A 23,931-nucleotide genomic window follows, 5' to 3' on the forward strand; every position below is an offset into this window, starting at 1 on the left:
CCCCTACATTAGATACATTTTTCCTCTTCATGCAATTCAGATAAGCACACATTTGCTGTGATCTGTACAGAGAGTTTATGTCTTATCTTGCATGGTTTACATCAGCGGTTCTCAAAGTGGGGTCAGTGGACCCCTTGGTGTCCTTCAGGGGGGTTCCAGGGGTCCCCAGCAAAATCATTTAAACCACTTAACCATACTGTACATGAAGAAATAAACAAAAATGTGAAAAGATGTAGGGTTAACAACACAAATATTGTATAGGGGTCACTGGCACAAAATATTTTCAGATGGGGGTCCACGGGCAAATGCATATTGATTTGGGGTCCTTGACATGAAAAAGTTGGAAACGCTGGTCTACATCACGTCTCGGGTCAGTCAGACACCTGGGTGGGAGACATCAATCACACACCTAGAGTGTGTAGATTAGCTGTGCTGCGCTGCACTGTTTGGGCCGGCCAACCGCATTTAAAATGCAAATAAGACTAGACTAAGGCCGGCTCCAGCAATCTCTCACCTGCTGTGTGTGTGTGTGTGTGTGTGTGTGTGTGTGTGTGTGTGTGTGTGTGTGTGTGTGTGTGTGTGTGTGTGTGTGTGTGTGTGTGTGTGTGTGTGTGTGTGTGTGTGTGTCTCAAATACACATTGTGAGGATCAGTTTACCTGTTCGCCACAAGAGAAATGTTTTTTATGTTGAAAAAATATTTTGGGAGTAGGGCTTTTACAATTAGGAAAGGATTCAGGTTGGGGTCAGGATTAGGCATTTGGAGCTTAAGTTTAGAGGTTTGGGTTGGAGAGGTTAGAGGTTGGACTTAAACTCACGTGTCACAGCCTGTGTGTGCAGTGGTGGGAAAAGTACTCACATGTTTTACTTAAGTAAAAGTATCAATACTGCAATGTAGAAATACTCTGTTACAAGTAAAAGTATGGAATTCAAAATTTACTTGAGTAAAAGTACAAAAGTATTGCATCAAAATGTACTTAAAGTACCAGAAGTAGAAAGTAATCATTATGCAGAAGGTCCCATATCACAAGTTTTCAAATGTATACATTTTATGAAGATCTTTTGGAAAAAGCAGATCTACAGATGCTTTTAGATCGGCTATTTTCAAATGGCTGAAATGTAGGGCTGAAGTGTATGTTTTGTAATAATAATCACAATCTACAAAGTAACTAGTAACTCAAGTTTTCAAATAATTGTAGTGGAGTAAAAGTATAATATTTGCCTCGGAGTAGTTGGAGATACTCCAGTAAATAAAGTAAAAATATCTCAAAATTGTACTACAGTACTTATGTAAATGTACTGTGTGTGTGTGTGTGTGTGTGTGTGTGTGTGTGTGTGCGCGCGCGCGCGTGGGTACACGTGTTTGTCGGGGGAGGTAGACAAAGGACTAATCTGAGAAGAAATACTTCCACTGTTCTCTTCAGTTCTTTGTGTTTCTCAATTTGGCACTCAGCGTACATTTGAATGACAGAGGTGTGAACTGTGAAGTGCCTCAGCACGCAATGCCTGCAAGGAAATTTGCAACTGTGTTAAAAAATTAACTTCAAACAGACACACTATATCTCAACGAAACAGCTGACAGTGCTCGATTCTTGGAATCGCAATAAATTACAAACTAAAAGAAAATGTTCCAGGGAGGCACGTTGTTCCTTTGAATGCTTTTATTGCTACCATTGCCTTTATATAATGCCATCCTCTGAGCACACAAAGGAAATCAAATAGAAGATTATGGTCATTGGTTGCAGTATTTGAAATGATAAATCGAAAATTAAAACATGAATCTGCTCTCAACGATTTAGTTAGCTGTAGAGTTGTTTTTGTGATTTTAATGATAACATTTAACAACTGTAAACCATACATGTACAAAGTCTGGCCTGGAAGCCAATCATGGCACAAGGGCAGATTTTGTATGGCCCGCAACTTCCTTCCTCAAATGTACTCAGGGGTCTAGTGAGGTCACAGTAAAATCCTCAGTTTTAGTTTATCTCAGAGTGTAAACATCGACCGTAATAGATCAGGCCTGTACTTTGATTGATTGATGTACTTTATTTAGTAAGACATGAGAACAACAGTACATGGAAGTACAAATTCACAATACAAGGTCTACTAAACTGGAAGACTCATAAAGCACTTAGCTTGTTTAAAATGAGATCCCCATGCACACAAATCATGATGACATATAAGAGACAGACAGACATACACACTACTATACAGAACGTCATACAATCAGCTCACAGGTTACTGGTATGAAAAATGAAAAATTGGGGGAGGGGGGGTAGGTTAAGACTTTGACAGAGGCCATAACTCAAATGTACAAATGTAATCTCAGAGTTACAGACCTGTAAGGGGCCATTTGGAACCCCTTCAAGGAACCCTGAAGGTCCCTGGACCCCACTTTTTGAGAACCACTCAGAAGTGAAAAGGAATATCTCACATATTAATACAATAAAACAGAAGGACCAGTGACACTGTTTACTGGCAGCCTAGGTCTAGGAAAACAAGCCCAAAAGAAGCGACTAGTATAGGCCACATGAGAACTTTAAACCTGTATGCTGTACTGTGTACATCGGCTATTTGAAAATAGCCGATCTACGCATTACGTTCTTGAAATAAAATGTGGAACAATTGGAATATTTTCGAAACATTCTAACAACACAAATCTGGTACGGGGCTCCCTGGCACTAAACATTTTCAGATGGGGGTTATAGGGACAAATCCATATTAATTTGGGGGTCCATGACATGAAAACATTTGAGAACCACTACACTTTAGAAACAAGACCAAAAAAAACGCAACCCACAACTACCAATATTTAACAAGCAACTTTACAGAAAAAGCAGCCCAAAGTGGCCCATAATAAGCAGACATGGCAACACTGTTTACTGGTCATACAGGTTGTGTGTCCTGATGGCAGCGTACTCGGATTCTTCCTGTTTAGGCGGTATCAACACTCCACTGGCCATCGGGAGATCCAGATTTGCGTAGATGACATCGTCTGAACATATATTCTAAACAGACACACACACACAATTACTATACTTGTGAGGACATAAACCTTTTAGGACGGCAAATTTATGAATGCCATTTTTGCTGTGTCGTTTTAACCCAAACCCTAAGCTGCAGTGTTCACAGCAGTCATATAACAATTATTTATATTAAGTATTTAGAGTTAACTTACACTGTGGATGTTGTCTGAGTTGGCTGGCAGTGGCCTGTCTGTAATACAACGATACAACACATCAAACATAATACTCACTGAATGGTTATACAATTGTGTGTAAATCAATTTGCCATGTGGAGTAGAGTTGCACTATTGCCAATATGTAGGACATACCAAGACAGCACAATTATGTATTCAGACAAACCACAATATCAACTTCCTATATACTTAAACTAAAACTTACCTAAACTCAAACTTAAGTTTAAGTTTATGTAAGGTTTGGTTGTGTTTTTAGACATTAGATTAGAGACAGTTGAGTTTAGGCATAGGTTATGAGTACATGAGGTCTGGGATGGTGATTAAACAATGAGTTTGTGTGGTGTGACTTGACTTCAAACTTCTAGATTTGGGTATTTTAGAATTTGATAACTGTAGCAGTTCATAAGCAGCTGTGTGTGTGTGTGTGTGTGTGTGTGTGTGTGTGTGTGTGTGTGTGTGTGTGTGTGTGTGTGTGTGTGTGTGTGTGTGTGTGTGCGTGTGCGTGTGTGCGTGTGTGTGCGTGTGTGTGTGTGTGTATGCATGTGTGTGTTTGCATGTGTGAACGTGCGAGAGTTTGCAATGATAAAGTTGAGATGAAACACTGGCCTAGTTGAGGTGCTGGACAGACAGGGAGTTGACGAGTGGTGCACAGTGGGTGTTAACGACTGCTATTGTTTTGTTAAGTACACACAAGTATCTGTGGGGCTTCTGATGTATCTGCTGTACACAGTGTTAGATTTGGGGGAGGGGGTATCCATGCCTCTGCTTTTGATATCCCCCTCTGATCATTCATTTTTATGGCCGGTGGGGATGTGTTTTATCCCTGCGTCTTTTTGTAATTAGAAATGTGTGTTATCCACATTAACCGTGGCATCCCTATTTTGGGCAAAGTTTCAAAATGTCTCAATGTTTTTTAAACAAAAAAAATCATACAATTAAAAAATAATGAATATAGCAGATGTACAAGCTCACAAAGTGTCGCAATGCATTGTGAGATTAAGACACTACATCTTTCATTTGGAGTGGACGTCATCACTACTACCAGCTGTACAGTCTGCATAAATAATAAGTATTACAGCGAAACAGGTCAATGTTGCATGTACACCAGTGGTCCCCAGCCAGATTGGTTGATAGAGCATATACGTTTAACCACTTTAACCCTATAGTACAACAGGTATTTGAAAATGGCTGATCTACCAGCTTGTAGATCTGCCATTTTCAAAAAATAACTTGCAAAAATGTGCCAATTTTTTGATTATTTTTTAAACATTTTAACAACACAAATCTTGAATGGGGGACCCTTGCACGAAATCTTTTCAGATGGGGGTCTGTGGCCAAATACATATGCATTTGGGGGTCCTTCATGATATGGTTGGAAAACCACTGCAGCGCGTTGTTAGCCTGGTGCAGATCAATTGTACATGTAGGTGATGAATGAATGAATGCATGCATGAACAGGACATTTAGCCTTTGGTTTCACAACAAAAGGCTGTTCTAGACGTCCACTTTGCATTTGCTCACTGCCAGACGACACAGGTCCTAATCCACTACACATCTACATGGGTCGTTGTGAGCCATGTTGTACACAGACTGATGAGTATCATGAGTTAACCTCATTGCAGTGGTGGAAGAAGTACTCACAATGTGTACTTAAGTAAAAGTACCAATACCACAATGTAGAAATACTCTGTTACGAGTGAAAGTCCGTACAAAAGTATTCACAAAATACACTTAAGTGTGGAAAGTAAAGGTAGGCTAAGTACTCATTTAGCAGAATGTCCCATTTCACAAGTTTCCAAATGTATAAAAATGCTTTGAAAATAGCAGATCCACATTAAGGGCTGAAGTGGGTAATGTTTTGTAATAATAATCAAAATCTAAGTATGACTAGTGGGTTGTCAAATAATTGTAGTGGCGTAAAAAGTACAATATGTTCCTCTGAGATGTAGTGGAGTAGAAGTAAAAGTATTGAAAATTGGAAACACTCCAGTAAAGTAAAAAATCCTCAAAAGTGTACTTTAGTGCGGTACTTGAGTAAATGTACTTAGTTACTTTACACCACTGCTTCATAGACCATATTCACACGGCGGCCATGTTTCTATGAAGTCAATGAAAGTAGCCACCCTGGGTGGCGGCACTTTCAATGTTAAATTCCAATATGGCCGCCGTGTGAATATGGTCTATTGGCATACACAGACTCCACACACATTCATGTCCAGCCACTCTCCCAGTTTTCTTCCTGTATTTGTACAGACATGCACTGAACAAGTTATCTCCGACATAGCTAATAGAATTGTAGTGTTGTGGTGTGTACAGTATATTTGCTCAAGTACTGTACTTGTTCAATTTTGTGATACTTACTCCACTACATTTCAGAGACAAATATCATATTTTGTACTTAACTACAATTATTTATCTATTTGAGATTATTAATCTCAAATAATGAACAACACATAAACCCTATTTCAGTCAGACAACTCTCGGATTGAATTTAGAATATATTTTTATCGAGCACAATTGAGCATATATATCTGAAGCATAGTTTGGCGTCAGGGCTCTGTCTCTATTCATTCCTTGTGAGCATGAACATTTTAGTTAAGTTATATGCCAAATAGAATTACAGGGGGATCTAGAAACAGAGCTACAAGTGGACACTGTGGAGGTGGATATATATAAGCTCATAGCACGGCTATGAGCTTGTAGATCTGCAATTTCTTTTGAAAAATCGTGGACATCTTTGAATATATATGTTTTAAAGCAAACATTTTTAACTCCCATCTGTGCTTCTGGGGGTCCCTGGAACAACATATTATGAGATGGCAGTCCGCGGCCAAATACATGCATTTTGGGGGTCATTGACATGGAAAAGTTGGAGCGCCACTGCATATAGCAACATACTGTTAGGATTTAGAAAATATTTTTAGATATCTCTGCTGTTTGGCAGAAACCAGCTAACTCCAAAATGTTCATTTTTCAGGAATAAAAAAAAAGTGGAGTTAGGAGGTTTTGTTCGTCATTGATAAGAACAGCTGAATGGACCTCCAAGCTCACAATGAGGTTGGAGGTCAAAAGTGGGTGGACCCAAAGTCAGCAGAAAGTGTGAGGATCCAATGGAGTTAGCTGGTTTTGTCAGAAATTAATTTTTTTAATGCTTTTCATTGGTTCAATATGTTTTTTTACCAACACACAGACGTAAAGGGTGTTCAATGGCCCTGATTTATGGAAGAAAAAAAATGCAAAAGCGTCAAAATGTAGTTGGCTGGTTTCTGCCGGACAGCAACGCTATGTATTTGGCTGTGGACCCCCATCTCAAAATGTTTTGTTCCAGGGACCCCCAGAAGCAAAGATGTGATGGCCCCACACTGGGGGAGGGTCAAGAATAAGGAGCATACGTGGGTAGAAGACCCCCTCAACCACCCCACCCCTCTGTTTGTTTACAAATTGAACCCTGGCTGTACAGATACATAATATTGAATAACCCCTCCCCTGATCTTAAAGGGACTACACCATGAATTTAAAAAATAATAATAATATTTAATATCATATTGTTTATGTCCCTCAAACGTTTTTCAAAAGGTTTGAGCCTAAATCAAGCCTAAGATATACTCATTCCAACTAATTTCTCTCTGGCTTATAAAGCACTTTCACCTGCAATACCACATTGTCCTGTTTGGCACAGGGCGCTATTGAGCCAGTTTGTATGCATGTTATCTCCTGGTTCTGTGTGGAAAAAGTTAAAAATAAAAATAAGAAAAAAATAAGGAAAAAATAAGAAAAATACATTTATTTTTTTTGTAACTGAAAAAGGGGAGGAATTGTTCCCTGACGTGACGTAGGAAGGGGGACCAAATCAGTTTGGCCTGTTTTTAGACCAATTTACAGAAAACCCCAGATTTGCTGTGAAAGCCTGAGTGTTCAAACTGGGGTATTTTTGAGGATAGAAGAGAGGTAGGGGAGACCAAAAACACACAAAAAAGAAGAAAAAGTTAAAATTCATGGTGTAGTGCCTTTAACCATCTCACAGGGCTTACATCAGAGGATGTTGGAGAACTTACTTGACTGTCTTCTCTTCACAACAAACAGAGTGAGCATAGTTGTCAGTGCCACACAGCTCACCACCCCCACCAGCACAACAACCACACCGCCATTGCCATCACCTGCAAATTCAATTAAGCCATTAAGATCGGGAACGCATCTGTGTGATTTTAAGATTTCTTTGACTATTAAAAAATCGTGAGCATTTGTGCAAATCATATATGATTTTTTTTTTACTCTTCTGGGGATTTTGAAAAAAAAAACGTATGTTGCTATAATATCAGTGGTTCTCAAACTTTTATCATGTCAACGACCACCCAAAATGATATGTATTTGTCCACGGACCCCCATCTCAAAATATTTTGTTCCAGGGACCCCCATAAGCAAAGATTGTAGTTAAAAATGTATACATATATTCAAAGATTTACACAAATATTTCTCAATTTTTCAAAAAGAATAGCAGAAGCTCATATACAAGCTCATAGCACGGCTATGAGCTTGTATATCTTTGTGAATAGCTAAATAAATAAAAAATGACTGAGATACGTTCGGATTGAATAGGTTAAAATGGTGAATGGTGCATTTATATAGGGCCTATGTCCAATAAATTCACACACACTGTACAGGAAACCATGATGCAAAGCAGTGGTTCAGCAGATTGCTCAAAGACACTTCGACAGTAGCACAGGGGGAGCCGGGGATCAGACCGGCGGGAACCTTCCGAATCCGATGCGGCCTCTCCTACCTCCCGAGCCACCCCATTTCAGTAACTTAGTTCACTTCAATTCAATTCACTTCACTTCACTTCACTTCACTTCACTTCACTTCACTTCACTTCACTTCACTTCACTTCACTTCACTTCACTTCACTTCAATTCAATTCAATTCAATTCAATTCAGTTCAGATCGTTTCAATGCAATTCAATTTAGTCAATTCAGTACAATTCTATTCAATTCAATAAATTCCACACTTATACAGTATATGTCTCTTATGTTACAATTATAAATTAAAATACATTGACACAGAATATCGTTGCTGTCGGGCAGAAACCTCTTATCCCCATAATTCATTTTTTAATATTTTCTGGTAAATTATTGCCCTACTTGATCATACAACAGTGTCACACAAAAGTATCAAAAGTACTACTACTTTTGCTGTTTTTGAATGTGAATCCTTGGACACATGAGGTTTCCACCCGACATTGACAACATCCTTTTTTTGTTTATACTTGTTGTTGTTGTTTCAGCATTTACTTTACTGTGTAGGAAATGTGTTGTACAAATACACATGACTTGACTAATGCATCATTTTCGGTTTGGATTATAGCAGGGGTCTTCAACAGGGGGCCCGGGGACCCCTAGGGGGTTCTCAAAGTTACTACAGGGGGTCCGCCAAATGTTTGGGTGATGGGGAACATTAATCCTAAAATAACTGATCTACAAGCTCACAACACCTCGCAGTGCATGAGTGTATGAAAAAGTTTAATCTGCAACACAGTTTCGTACGATATGTAGTGGGGGGGGGGGGTCCCTGCTTCATCTCTCTCTCAGCTAAGGGGTCCTTGGGCTGAAAAACGTTGCTGAAAAGACCCCTGCATTGTAGTACGTTCTGCAATGTCCTGTTGCACCAGTGTTAGTCATGTTACATCCTTGTAGGCTATGCTGTGGTGAGTCTTGTGTCAGGTTGTGCTGAGGTTTGTTGCTGAGCTGTTTCAACACCATGTTATGTCAATGCTGTTTCTTAACAAGCCACATACTTGGGCCATAAGTGTTATGATGCAGATTTTTCCATCTCTGTGTGTGTGTGTGTGTGTGTGTGTGTGTGTGTGTGTGTGTGTGTGTGTGTGTGTGTGTGTGTGTGTGTGTGTGTGTGTGTGTGTGTGTGTGTGTGTGTGTGTGTGTGTGTGTGCGTGCGTGCGTGCGTGCGTGCGTGCGTGCGTGTGTTTTCATTACCTTGAGATCGAGGAACCACTTCAGAACCAGAATCATAATTAGGATCCGGTCCGGAGCCGATGCCACGTCTCCCTTTACCTATGGATATGAAACAGTTTTCAAAAGTTCTTGATTAGAATAGGCTTCTTTTATATTCTCACTACCAATTGGTTTAAATTTTTTGGAACAAATACATTTTCATCCATATGTTTCACATAATTTCCCCTATGATACATCGTTGATGTCGGGCAGAAAACTCTTATCTCCATAATGTTTTAAATTAATGCCCTACTTGATCATACAGCGTCACACAAAAGCATCAAAAGTAGAACATCCACAAGGTCGAAACGTGGCGCAAAGCGATGCATTTTGAGCTTGTAGATCTGCTACTTTTACAATGTTTTAATTTCAATCCTGAAAAGTAACAGTTTTGGACATCTGACGTTTCCACCCGACAGAGACGATATGAAATATTATTTTACTCTTATATAATATCGATATTATATGATATTGTGATATGAGACATATCGTCTGGGATCTTAGTGATGGATGATAATTCATACCTCGGGGTATCACAGGGAATGTCAGTCTTGCTTTGACCTTCTTGCCCCAGTTCGCCTGGCATAGAAACACCCTGCTGTCCTCATTCTGAACAATGACCTTCAGCCTGATCTTACATGAAGAACGGCGTAAAAACTTTCCCTCCTGCTCCTGGATCTCATTGCCTTCAGCGTCCACCCACCACAAAAACACTCGGCGATCAATAACACATGCTCCTTTGGCGGTGACCAGCTCACAGCCAAATGAGACGGTCGAGCCTGGAGTCATATTATATGTTCGGGTGGACCCTTCGAGAGAGACACAGAGAGAGAGAGAGAGAGAGACAGACAGACAGACAGGGAGGGAGGGAGGGAGGGAGGGAGAGAGGATTTTATTTAATTTCATGGAAAATTGTTCTGTTGTGTGTTGGTTGAAATACACTCCCTGTATCTGTAAACCATACAAACATAAATCCTTCATGGATGTTCGGAGAATGAAATAGAAGCTTTATTACTAAGTATTATTATTTGCATTATTATTATTACACTCACTGGTCAGGACTGACACAGACATCCTGTTATTTGGTCCATCTTGGCAGCAGTACAGTCCAGCATCTTCTGCAGTGATGGGTTGGTTTGGATGTGAAGGGCATTGAGGACCTGTTACTAGAATCTCCGGCGAAGATGTGAAGACCTGAGCAACCCGCCTCTTGATGACCTCAGTTGCAGTGTCACCGCTGGATTCAGGATCACCGCTGATGACTTCGGCAGTAGTACTGAGGTCGGATTCTCTATTGATTACTTCAGTAGTACTAAGGTTGGATGCCCCATCGATAATTTCAGCAGCACTGAGGTTGGATGCTCCATTGATGAGCTCAGCAGCACTGAGGTTGGATGCTCCATTGATGAGCTCAGCAGCACTGAGGTTGGATGCTCCATTGATTAACCCAGTGGCAGTGAGGCTGGATACTGGATTCTCTGAACTACGGGGGCATCTCTCGGGCAGGGCGACATCATCGCCCTCTGCTAGGATCCAGTTCCGTTGGGCGACGGTGAGACCTGTACTTTTTGGATGACATCGGTATGGACAATTATGCAGCTGATGTGTCTTATTTTTTTAAAAGCACTTTCAACCTGCCGTCACTATTGTAAGCATCTGGGCAAACCATTTCAAAAGTAAAAATAAATGAATCTAATCCGATCTAAGCAGTTCATAAGCAGCTGTGTGTGTGTGTGTGTGTGTGTGTGTGTGTGTGTGTGTGTGTGTGTGTGTGTGTGTGTGTGTGTGTGTGTGTGTGTGTGTGCGTGCGTGTGCGTGTGTGCGTGTGTGTGCGTGTGTGTGTGTGTGTATGCATGTGTGTGTTTGCATGTGTGAACGTGCGAGAGTTTGCAATGATAAAGTTGAGATGAAACACTGGCCTAGTTGAGGTGCTGGACAGACAGGGAGTTGACGAGTGGTGCACAGTGGGTGTTAACGACTGCTATTGTTTTGTTAAGTACACACAAGTATCTGTGGGGCTTCTGATGTATCTGCTGTACACAGTGTTAGATTTGGGGGAGGGGGTATCCATGCCTCTGCTTTTGATATCCCCCTCTGATCATTCATTTTTATGGCCGGTGGGGATGTGTTTTATCCCTGCGTCTTTTTGTAATTAGAAATGTGTGTTATCCACATTAACCGTGGCATCCCTATTTTGGGCAAAGTTTCAAAATGTCTCAATGTTTTTTAAACAAAAAAAATCATACAATTAAAAAATAATGAATATAGCAGATGTACAAGCTCACAAAGTGTCGCAATGCATTGTGAGATTAAGACACTACATCTTTCATTTGGAGTGGACGTCATCACTACTACCAGCTGTACAGTCTGCATAAATAATAAGTATTACAGCGAAACAGGTCAATGTTGCATGTACACCAGTGGTCCCCAGCCAGATTGGTTGATAGAGCATATACGTTTAACCACTTTAACCCTATAGTACAACAGGTATTTGAAAATGGCTGATCTACCAGCTTGTAGATCTGCCATTTTCAAAAAATAACTTGCAAAAATGTGCCAATTTTTTGATTATTTTTTAAACATTTTAACAACACAAATCTTGAATGGGGGACCCTTGCACGAAATCTTTTCAGATGGGGGTCTGTGGCCAAATACATATGCATTTGGGGGTCCTTCATGATATGGTTGGAAAACCACTGCAGCGCGTTGTTAGCCTGGTGCAGATCAATTGTACATGTAGGTGATGAATGAATGAATGCATGCATGAACAGGACATTTAGCCTTTGGTTTCACAACAAAAGGCTGTTCTAGACGTCCACTTTGCATTTGCTCACTGCCAGACGACACAGGTCCTAATCCACTACACATCTACATGGGTCGTTGTGAGCCATGTTGTACACAGACTGATGAGTATCATGAGTTAACCTCATTGCAGTGGTGGAAGAAGTACTCACAATGTGTACTTAAGTAAAAGTACCAATACCACAATGTAGAAATACTCTGTTACGAGTGAAAGTCCGTACAAAAGTATTCACAAAATACACTTAAGTGTGGAAAGTAAAGGTAGGCTAAGTACTCATTTAGCAGAATGTCCCATTTCACAAGTTTCCAAATGTATAAAAATGCTTTGAAAATAGCAGATCCACATTAAGGGCTGAAGTGGGTAATGTTTTGTAATAATAATCAAAATCTAAGTATGACTAGTGGGTTGTCAAATAATTGTAGTGGCGTAAAAAGTACAATATGTTCCTCTGAGATGTAGTGGAGTAGAAGTAAAAGTATTGAAAATTGGAAACACTCCAGTAAAGTAAAAAATCCTCAAAAGTGTACTTTAGTGCGGTACTTGAGTAAATGTACTTAGTTACTTTACACCACTGCTTCATAGACCATATTCACACGGCGGCCATGTTTCTATGAAGTCAATGAAAGTAGCCACCCTGGGTGGCGGCACTTTCAATGTTAAATTCCAATATGGCCGCCGTGTGAATATGGTCTATTGGCATACACAGACTCCACACACATTCATGTCCAGCCACTCTCCCAGTTTTCTTCCTGTATTTGTACAGACATGCACTGAACAAGTTATCTCCGACATAGCTAATAGAATTGTAGTGTTGTGGTGTGTACAGTATATTTGCTCAAGTACTGTACTTGTTCAATTTTGTGATACTTACTCCACTACATTTCAGAGACAAATATCATATTTTGTACTTAACTACAATTATTTATCTATTTGAGATTATTAATCTCAAATAATGAACAACACATAAACCCTATTTCAGTCAGACAACTCTCGGATTGAATTTAGAATATATTTTTATCGAGCACAATTGAGCATATATATCTGAAGCATAGTTTGGCGTCAGGGCTCTGTCTCTATTCATTCCTTGTGAGCATGAACATTTTAGTTAAGTTATATGCCAAATAGAATTACAGGGGGATCTAGAAACAGAGCTACAAGTGGACACTGTGGAGGTGGATATATATAAGCTCATAGCACGGCTATGAGCTTGTAGATCTGCAATTTCTTTTGAAAAATCGTGGACATCTTTGAATATATATGTTTTAAAGCAAACATTTTTAACTCCCATCTGTGCTTCTGGGGGTCCCTGGAACAACATATTATGAGATGGCAGTCCGCGGCCAAATACATGCATTTTGGGGGTCATTGACATGGAAAAGTTGGAGCGCCACTGCATATAGCAACATACTGTTAGGATTTAGAAAATATTTTTAGATATCTCTGCTGTTTGGCAGAAACCAGCTAACTCCAAAATGTTCATTTTTCAGGAATAAAAAAAAAGTGGAGTTAGGAGGTTTTGTTCGTCATTGATAAGAACAGCTGAATGGACCTCCAAGCTCACAATGAGGTTGGAGGTCAAAAGTGGGTGGACCCAAAGTCAGCAGAAAGTGTGAGGATCCAATGGAGTTAGCTGGTTTTGTCAGAAATTAATTTTTTTAATGCTTTTCATTGGTTCAATATGTTTTTTTACCAACACACAGACGTAAAGGGTGTTCAATGGCCCTGATTTATGGAAGAAAAAAAATGCAAAAGCGTCAAAATGTAGTTGGCTGGTTTCTGCCGGACAGCAACGCTATGTATTTGGCTGTGGACCCCCATCTCAAAATGTTTTGTTCCAGGGACCCCCAGAAGCAAAGATGTGATGGCCCCACACTGGGGGAGGGTCAAGAATAAGGAGCATACGTGGGTAGAAGACCCCCTCAACCACCCCACCCCTCTGTTTGTTTACAAATTGAACCCTGGCTGTACAGATACATAATATTGAATAACCCCTCCCCTGATCTTAAAGGGACTACACCATGAATTTAAAAAATAATAATAATATTTAATATCATATTGTTTATGTCCCTCAAACGTTTTTCAAAAGGTTTGAGCCTAAATCAAGCCTAAGATATACTCATTCCAACTAATTTCTCTCTGGCTTATAAAGCACTTTCACCTGCAATACCACATTGTCCTGTTTGGCACAGGGCGCTATTGAGCCAGTTTGTATGCATGTTATCTCCTGGTTCTGTGTGGAAAAAGTTAAAAATAAAAATAAGAAAAAAATAAGGAAAAAATAAGAAAAATACATTTATTTTTTTTGTAACTGAAAAAGGGGAGGAATTGTTCCCTGACGTGACGTAGGAAGGGGGACCAAATCAGTTTGGCCTGTTTTTAGACCAATTTACAGAAAACCCCAGATTTGCTGTGAAAGCCTGAGTGTTCAAACTGGGGTATTTTTGAGGATAGAAGAGAGGTAGGGGAGACCAAAAACACACAAAAAAGAAGAAAAAGTTAAAATTCATGGTGTAGTGCCTTTAACCATCTCACAGGGCTTACATCAGAGGATGTTGGAGAACTTACTTGACTGTCTTCTCTTCACAACAAACAGAGTGAGCATAGTTGTCAGTGCCACACAGCTCACCACCCCCACCAGCACAACAACCACACCGCCATTGCCATCACCTGCAAATTCAATTAAGCCATTAAGATCGGGAACGCATCTGTGTGATTTTAAGATTTCTTTGACTATTAAAAAATCGTGAGCATTTGTGCAAATCATATATGATTTTTTTTTTACTCTTCTGGGGATTTTGAAAAAAAAAACGTATGTTGCTATAATATCAGTGGTTCTCAAACTTTTATCATGTCAACGACCACCCAAAATGATATGTATTTGTCCACGGACCCCCATCTCAAAATATTTTGTTCCAGGGACCCCCATAAGCAAAGATTGTAGTTAAAAATGTATACATATATTCAAAGATTTACACAAATATTTCTCAATTTTTCAAAAAGAATAGCAGAAGCTCATATACAAGCTCATAGCACGGCTATGAGCTTGTATATCTTTGTGAATAGCTAAATAAATAAAAAATGACTGAGATACGTTCGGATTGAATAGGTTAAAATGGTGAATGGTGCATTTATATAGGGCCTATGTCCAATAAATTCACACACACTGTACAGGAAACCATGATGCAAAGCAGTGGTTCAGCAGATTGCTCAAAGACACTTCGACAGTAGCACAGGGGGAGCCGGGGATCAGACCGGCGGGAACCTTCCGAATCCGATGCGGCCTCTCCTACCTCCCGAGCCACCCCATTTCAGTAACTTAGTTCACTTCAATTCAATTCACTTCACTTCACTTCACTTCACTTCACTTCACTTCACTTCACTTCACTTCACTTCACTTCACTTCACTTCACTTCACTTCACTTCACTTCAATTCAATTCAATTCAATTCAATTCAGTTCAGATCGTTTCAATGCAATTCAATTTAGTCAATTCAGTACAATTCTATTCAATTCAATAAATTCCACACTTATACAGTATATGTCTCTTATGTTACAATTATAAATTAAAATACATTGACACAGAATATCGTTGCTGTCGGGCAGAAACCTCTTATCCCCATAATTCATTTTTTAATATTTTCTGGTAAATTATTGCCCTACTTGATCATACAACAGTGTCACACAAAAGTATCAAAAGTACTACTACTTTTGCTGTTTTTGAATGTGAATCCTTGGACACATGAGGTTTCCACCCGACATTGACAACATCCTTTTTTTGTTTATACTTGTTGTTGTTGTTTCAGCATTTACTTTACTGTGTAGGAAATGTGTTGTACAAATACACATGACTTGACTAATGCATCATTTTCGGTTTGGATTATAGCAGGGGTCTTCAACAGGGGGCCCGGGGACCCCTAGGGGGTTCTCAAAGTTACTACAGGGGGTCCGCCAAATGTTTGGGTGATGGGGAACATTAATCCTAAAATAACTGATCTACAAGCTCACAACACCTCGCAGTGCATGAGTGTATGAAAAAGTTTAATCTGCAACACAGTTTCGTACGATATGTAGTGGGGGGGGGGGGTCCCTGCTTCATCTCTCTCTCAGCTAAGGGGTCCTTGGGCTGAAAAACGTTGCTGAAAAGACCCCTGCATTGTAGTACGTTCTGCAATGTCCTGTTGCACCAGTGTTAGTCATGTTACATCCTTGTAGGCTATGCTGTGGTGAGTCTTGTGTCAGGTTGTGCTGAGGTTTGTTGCTGAGCTGTTTCAACACCATGTTATGTCAATGCTGTTTCTTAACAAGCCACATACTTGGGCCATAAGTGTTATGATGCAGATTTTTCCATCTCTGTGTGTGTGTGTGTGTGTGTGTGTGTGTGTGTGTGTGTGTGTGTGTGTGTGTGTGTGTGTGTGTGTGTGTGTGTGTGTGTGTGTGTGTGTGTGTGTGTGTGTGTGCGTGCGTGCGTGCGTGCGTGCGTGCGTGCGTGTGTTTTCATTACCTTGAGATCGAGGAACCACTTCAGAACCAGAATCATAATTAGGATCCGGTCCGGAGCCGATGCCACGTCTCCCTTTACCTATGGATATGAAACAGTTTTCAAAAGTTCTTGATTAGAATAGGCTTCTTTTATATTCTCACTACCAATTGGTTTAAATTTTTTGGAACAAATACATTTTCATCCATATGTTTCACATAATTTCCCCTATGATACATCGTTGATGTCGGGCAGAAAACTCTTATCTCCATAATGTTTTAAATTAATGCCCTACTTGATCATACAGCGTCACACAAAAGCATCAAAAGTAGAACATCCACAAGGTCGAAACGTGGCGCAAAGCGATGCATTTTGAGCTTGTAGATCTGCTACTTTTACAATGTTTTAATTTCAATCCTGAAAAGTAACAGTTTTGGACATCTGACGTTTCCACCCGACAGAGACGATATGAAATATTATTTTACTCTTATATAATATCGATATTATATGATATTGTGATATGAGACATATCGTCTGGGATCTTAGTGATGGATGATAATTCATACCTCGGGGTATCACAGGGAATGTCAGTCTTGCTTTGACCTTCTTGCCCCAGTTCGCCTGGCATAGAAACACCCTGCTGTCCTCATTCTGAACAATGACCTTCAGCCTGATCTTACATGAAGAACGGCGTAAAAACTTTCCCTCCTGCTCCTGGATCTCATTGCCTTCAGCGTCCACCCACCACAAAAACACTCGGCGATCAATAACACATGCTCCTTTGGCGGTGACCAGCTCACAGCCAAATGAGACGGTCGAGCCTGGAGTCATATTATATGTTCGGGTGGACCCTTCGAGAGAGACACAGAGAGAGAGAGAGAGAGAGACAGACAGACAGACAGGGAGGGAGGGAGGGAGGGAGGGAGAGAGGATTTTATTTAATTTCATGGAAAATTGTTCTGTTGTGTGTTGGTTGAAATACACTCCCTGTATCTGTAAACCATACAAACATAAATCCTTCATGGATGTTCGGAGAATGAAATAGAAGCTTTATTACTAAGTATTATTATTTGCATTATTATTATTACACTCACTGGTCAGGACTGACACAGACATCCTGTTATTTGGTCCATCTTGGCAGCAGTACAGTCCAGCATCTTCTGCAGTGATGGGTTGGTTTGGATGTGAAGGGCATTGAGGACCTGTTACTAGAATCTCCGGCGAAGATGTGAAGACCTGAGCAACCCGCCTCTTGATGACCTCAGTTGCAGTGTCACCGCTGGATTCAGGATCACCGCTGATGACTTCGGCAGTAGTACTGAGGTCGGATTCTCTATTGATTACTTCAGTAGTACTAAGGTTGGATGCCCCATCGATAATTTCAGCAGCACTGAGGTTGGATGCTCCATTGATGAGCTCAGCAGCACTGAGGTTGGATGCTCCATTGATGAGCTCAGCAGCACTGAGGTTGGATGCTCCATTGATTAACCCAGTGGCAGTGAGGCTGGATACTGGATTCTCTGAACTACGGGGGCATCTCTCGGGCAGGGCGACATCATCGCCCTCTGCTAGGATCCAGTTCCGTTGGGCGACGGTGAGACCTGTACTTTTTGGATGACATCGGTATGGACAATTATGCAGCTGATGTGTCTTATTTTTTTAAAAGCACTTTCAACCTGCCGTCACTATTGTAAGCATCTGGGCAAACCATTTCAAAAGTAAAAATAAATGAATCTAATCCGATCTAAGGTCACAAAAAATATTTGAATATTTTATTTTTGACCCCAATTTAGTCGTTTTAAAGTTAGTTCCTCCCCACACACATTTTGTGTGTTGTATCCCACTGACTCATCTGCCAGTGAGGAGCCCCCAACGGGATGATATGGAACCCTGGTCTATACTCCTCCCGCCCAACACTCCCTGCTGACAGGTGCCGCCGCAGCCCATAGGAACACATGCAGTGACAAATGTCACCCTCCCTGCCCGGCTTCCCTCCCCCGAACACGGGCCAATTGTGTTCGTATAGATAGACGCTGGACAAAACCAAATTCACCATGGTGGATTCGAACCCACAACCTCCGCAGTGGTCGACAGGTACCCTACTTTACCACTGCGCCACCTGAGAGCCCTGAATAGAATTTATAAGTAATAAATAATGACATTTATTTGTGTATTTCATATTTAGGCCTACTTGATTTGCCTGTTCATTGCATAATTAAAGTTAATTGTTCTTTTCATATATTGGAGTTTAATATACACGCATATAATTTACATATAACTGTTTCTTTATTTTCTTTTTTGCTTATAAGTTAAGTGTTCTTAAGAGAAACTAATCCATTCTTAATTTTTAAATTGGTTTCAAATGATTAAAAAAGAAAAAAAAATTAAAACATTAATCGGTGGTCTAAGTCTTATGTGTTCACACACGCAAACACACAGACACAGAGACGCACAGACAGACACACAGAAGCGCACGCACGCACGCACGCACGCACGCACGCACGCACGCACGCACGCACGCACGCACGCACGCACGCACGCACGCACGCACGCACGCACGCACGTGTATATACAGTGGGTCCTCATATCCATATACACAAATAGTACAGTCGTACAGTAATAACAATATGAAATAGGGTCCTATCAGAGTCTTTCAAGGTATTTCCAAGGCTAATCTTATCCTACAGATATTGCCAGATCTCTCCAAATCATGAGAGTTTATCGTTTAAAAAAAAAAAAGATATTATTTCAGTAGCAGAAAAGAAAAGCAAAGAGATGTGACAGAGATGTGGCCAACCACTGATAAACCACTGATTTAACCACTTAACCCCCAGGATCCATATTGTGAGGTAAAACTTCTGCAGAAAATAGCAGATCTGCTATTTACTGTGACTATATTTAATGTAGAGCGAAAACTAAAATTACACTAGCATAGAGCCCTAGGGACTCCTTTCAACCATATAGGGCACTGTTTCCCAAACAGTAGATCGGGATCCATGTGTGGGTCGCATGTGAATATCCCTTTAGTTTTTGTTGCCAAATAAAATTAATTATTATTATTTTGAAAGATTATCTAAAGATTTCCACAAAAATCCACAAGTATTCATAGAGTTAAAAACAATTTGAATTTTCTTTTTCAAAAATAATTTCATGAATAAAATACAAAAAATCTAAGAAATTCCCTAAATTATAAAAACAAATGTTTAAGAAGTATAGTGAAAATAGCAGATCTGCAAGCTCGCAACACTGTGAGCTTGTAGATCAGCTATTTTCACTATAGTTTGGGTCCCGGGGCAAACATTAGATTTCTCTTTTGGGTCTTGAGCTTTCTGAAACATGCTATATGAGTGGTGCTCAAACCTTTTCATGTCAAGGACCCCCAAAATGATATGTATTTGGCCACGAACCCCCATCTAAAAATATTTTGTTCCAGGGACCCCCCAGAAGCAAAGATTTGAGTTACAAATGTTCTCTTTAAAAATATTCAAATATTTGCACACATTTTCATAATTTTGATTTGAAGATTTTCAGTGCAGCGCTGAGCTTGTAGATCTGTTATTTTTGAATAGCCAAAGAATAAAATAATGGTTTTAAAGTAGTTAAAATCTAAAATGACACATGCTTTTCCCGGTCTTAATGGTTTAAAGGACAGTTTGCGAGGTGTTGGGGAGGTTGTCTCACCTGTGTGGATGAAGATGACATGCAGCAGCAGCAGTAGAACATGATGGATGAAGACCATGATGACTCTCTGTTCCTTCAGTCACACTGTTCTCATGTTTTACTGGACGGAACGCCTCCCCACTTCCTGTGTGTCAAGATCCCGTCTCTACCGACACGATGTGGTGATGACAGGGAACACGCTACTCACACGTGACCCTTTAACCACATCAGTGGTGCAAAGTAACTGAGTACATTTACTCGAGTACTGTGCTTAAGTAAAATGTTGGGGTATTTTTTATTTCACTAGAGTATTTCCATTTTTTCAATATTCAATACTTCTACTCCACTACATCTCAGAGGCAATTCAATATTGTAATTTTTATTCCACTGCAATTATTTGAACATCTTAGTTTCTATTACTTTGCAGGTGTATTATTATTATTAGTGGTATGGCCAATTAAGCCCTATTTTATACTTCTGCTATTTGAAAATAGCTGATTTACAAACTCATATTGTGAGCCCCCACCGGAAACAAGCCAATTGTGTTCGTATCGATGCTCGGCCAAGCCGGACGCACCGTGGTGGATTCAAACCCCTAGACTGTGCGGTGGTGGGCAGCAAGTACTCTACCCTTGGCCCTGGCCTGCACCCACCAAGTGCCCCTGCACAGCGTTTGTAACCCTCGTCCAACATTCACACATGGGCCACTGCCCACGCAGCGCTCGAGTTCGGTCACCACAAAGTTGACACCACAAGCAGTGTTGATTTTGACAGCAAATTTTGATGTAGTTTTCTTTTGAATGAGATTCCATTTAGTTTTAGTCATATTTCAGTCATCTGAAATGTTTTAGTTTTTGTCTAGTTTTAGTCGACTAAATATCATAAGATTTTAGTCGACTAAATCTACAGTTGATTTAGCCGACTAAAATGTATTTTGGCGGTGCCTTGATGCCGTCATAATGGCTGATTTTACACTTCAAGCACAGAATCAAGTCTATGGTTTCATAACACAAACACTTGTAGATCTGCTATTTTCAGAGCGCAACACCCGAGTGCAACCAAACATAAAATGACTTGTCATTTAGTTCTACTGGATCTCTTCTCCACTAGTCACTCCCTAACATTTAGTCTAGTCATTATATTTAGTCTTAGTTTTAGTTATCATAGCTTAGTTTTTATTTCGTTTTTATTTAGTTTCCGTCTGTGAAAAAAGGTAGTCGACGAACATGTATTGTCGTAGTTTTAGTCAACGAAATCAACACTGACCATAAGCAAGCTGAAGCACTGAAGTTGTGTTCCAGAACATGCGTGCAACCCCTGTTACCGAGAATTAGAAGAGAGAAACGTGTCACCTAACACTGTGGGAATGACACCATCACTTATCACGTAATTTCAGCTTTGACTGAATGTGTCACTCCAATCGGCACAACACTGTTACTCTTAGAATAAACTTATTGACTGATAAAACTTCAGCAAAAATGTTAGCGCTACTAAATAGGCCGGAAGTCACTACCCCTTTGTTTTCCTTTGAAGGCAAAGGCCTACTGCTGCTGTGCGCAGAATGAATTTCTGAGACATATATGGCTGCGAAGTCTGGTTTAGAATTTACGACATCATGATACAGTATGTTGTCACTCCCAGAAAGTGTTAACATGCTAGGTTCCGTTGACTGGGCCCTGCATGGGCAAAAGGCGTTGCATTGCTGTTGATGGTGGAATAGCCATAACCTGGAGCCATCTCATCAATACAGCGAGCTGTGGTTGTGTCCAACAACAGAATCATTTTTGGGTTATTAATATTCGTTTGTTTGACAGCACCATAATCAGTGTTGTGTAAATAATGTAATATGAACATAAAATATGTTAATAAAACAACAACTATCCTATAAAAACGAATAATTTGGCAGCCCTTCTGCAGTGACTGAGGACCTCCTAGGGGTCTTGGAATGCCTCATGCCTAAATATACATAATTCAGCATAATCGACATGTTTTAATTACATTTATGGAATTTATATTGCCATTTGTGGCATGATGAGTTAAGTTATTTGATCTAAATGTATTCTATTTCTTCACTTGAAAGTTGCATTAAAATAAAATATAATTTGTTAAGTTCTTCTCATGCTAAAGGCCGAAGCTGTAACCTGCATAGTCATGTGTGTGGCTACTGAACCAAAGAATCAACCAAAGGGCAAAGATATGATTCAAGCTAAGTGGCAGAATATACATGTTTATTTTGTAAGTAATATTTTAACATTCTTTAGACTACCTCTCAGCATTGGTAACGTGTCCCACATTTTATTTGTTGGGATCTGGTTACCATACTTGGGATTAGATAGCACACAGTTGTGAAAAAGATTAGTTAAAGAAGTTAAATCCAAAAGCAGTGACAGTGAAGACAAACCTGCTAATATAAGAGAGAGAACACACAAAACATTGTCTGTCAAAAGAAAACTGTTTATTAATCAAACTATTAAAATAAAATATGACCTTCATCATCGGCCCTAGCCAATCACAGATCGGAGCTTGATGGATCTCAACTTTTTACACCAACGAAGGAGACATTTACCGGAACTAATCCCCTTTACAAAACCCACGAAGAAGATTACGTTATTATAAAAATCAAGTCATTCGATAACGTGGTTAATAATTGTTTCTTTAGGATGTACAAGACACAGAACTTGCAGGAATAATAACGCGATTCACAACATTAAGTAATGGAGCACAGACATTACCCAGATTGGCTGCAAACAGCTAAGTGCAATAGTATTAGCTTAGTAAAGTCCTGCAGACCCAGGCATCTTTCAGATTTCAGTTGCACAATAATACATTCATTTCACATTTATATCAGTTTTTTCTCCTCTAGTAAAAAAAAAAAGACCCAGCGAGAAGACTCAACTTGGAGTATGTTTGGTCACAAATAATTACTAAAGGAAGAAAATCAGTACATATCAGTGATATAATATATAATATAAAATATAAGAACCAGTTGATAAATGAAAACAAACCGAAAGCAGGATCACATGTGGGAGCGAACAACTAAATCGTTTCTCCAGACCAGCCACCCCAGGTGAAACTCCTCCCACTAATGACCTCCACTCCGCTGCCACTTCCTGAAAGGGGACGAGAGCACAACCAATAGGATGCATCAGTATGAGCAGGGGGAGGGGCATCACACAACCAACACAACAATCCATCAATAATGTGGTGATTATAAGGTCATACTCTCATGGGTGATGTGGTACTGTAGATGGTGTTATGACTCCGTAGACTTGATTCTGATCCATAGTGGCCGGTTGGAGGCTCTCATAGATGGAGTCCTGGCCTGTGATCTGACAGGGGAGGGGAAAGTTTAATTGGTCCATTTACAAAGATCCAGCATTTGTCCTCTGCATCCTAACTGTCAGCAGTGAGAAGCCAATGTCCAGGGAACAGTTAGTTCCCAGAGAGTGAGATTTGACCAAGAAGAAGCATCAAGCATAAACACAATTCAGACAAAACTACATCAACAAAATGTATCCAGAGTGAAAACAACACAACAGCTGAACAGCATTATAGTTTTGAAATATTCATTAGTTTTAGTTTAAGTTTTTCAGTTTGGTGGTTGATTTCAGTTTAGTTTTAGTGTGATACAAGTACATATTAGTTGTTTCATATTTAGGAATTGACTAGTTTTAGTTTAGGTTTAATTTAGTTTTAGTTTTAGTCTTTGTTCTAGTATTTCAGGTATTAATAGTCTTGCTTTATATAAACTGAAAACAGTAGGACTTAATATAATGCATGACATCAGAT

At 39.9% G+C, this 23,931-nt stretch overlaps 1 protein-coding gene across 1 annotated transcript; it reads right to left on the reverse strand.

Annotated features, from left to right (window-relative positions):
* Positions 1-1,478: 1,478 nt before the first annotated feature.
* LOC308081402 (uncharacterized protein) lies at positions 1,479-20,231 on the reverse strand. The gene is made up of 11 exons (XM_080457775.1): positions 20,164-20,231; positions 17,577-18,083; positions 17,049-17,333; positions 16,507-16,584; positions 14,572-14,673; positions 10,256-10,762; positions 9,728-10,012; positions 9,186-9,263; positions 7,253-7,354; positions 3,177-3,214; positions 1,479-3,006 (listed from the first exon to the last, which is right to left on the reverse strand). Exons 1-11 carry the CDS (start codon positions 20,219-20,221, stop codon positions 2,878-2,880), a joined length of 2,169 nt encoding a protein of 722 aa, XP_080313901.1. The 5' UTR covers positions 20,222-20,231; the 3' UTR covers positions 1,479-2,877.
* Positions 20,232-23,931: the final 3,700 nt, after the last annotated feature.

Source organism: Gymnoscopelus braueri (genome assembly GCF_963280865.1).
Source record: "Gymnoscopelus braueri genome assembly, contig: SCAFFOLD_35, whole genome shotgun sequence".
In the NCBI taxonomy this organism is placed as follows: Eukaryota; Metazoa; Chordata; class Actinopteri; order Myctophiformes; family Myctophidae; genus Gymnoscopelus; species Gymnoscopelus braueri.

Coding starts and splice junctions, on each gene's coding strand:
- LOC308081402 (XM_080457775.1), bottom strand. CDS start 20,221: ATGGTCTTCATCCATCATGTTCTACTGCTGCTGCTGCATGTCATCTTC. Junction 17,334..17,576: donor GTCTGTGTCAGTCCTGACCA/GTGAGTGTAATA, acceptor TCTCTCTCGAAG/GGTCCACCCGAACATATAAT. Junction 10,763..14,571: donor TGTGAAGAGAAGACAGTCAA/GTAAGTTCTCCA, acceptor CAAAAAGTACAG/GTCTCACCGTCGCCCAACGG.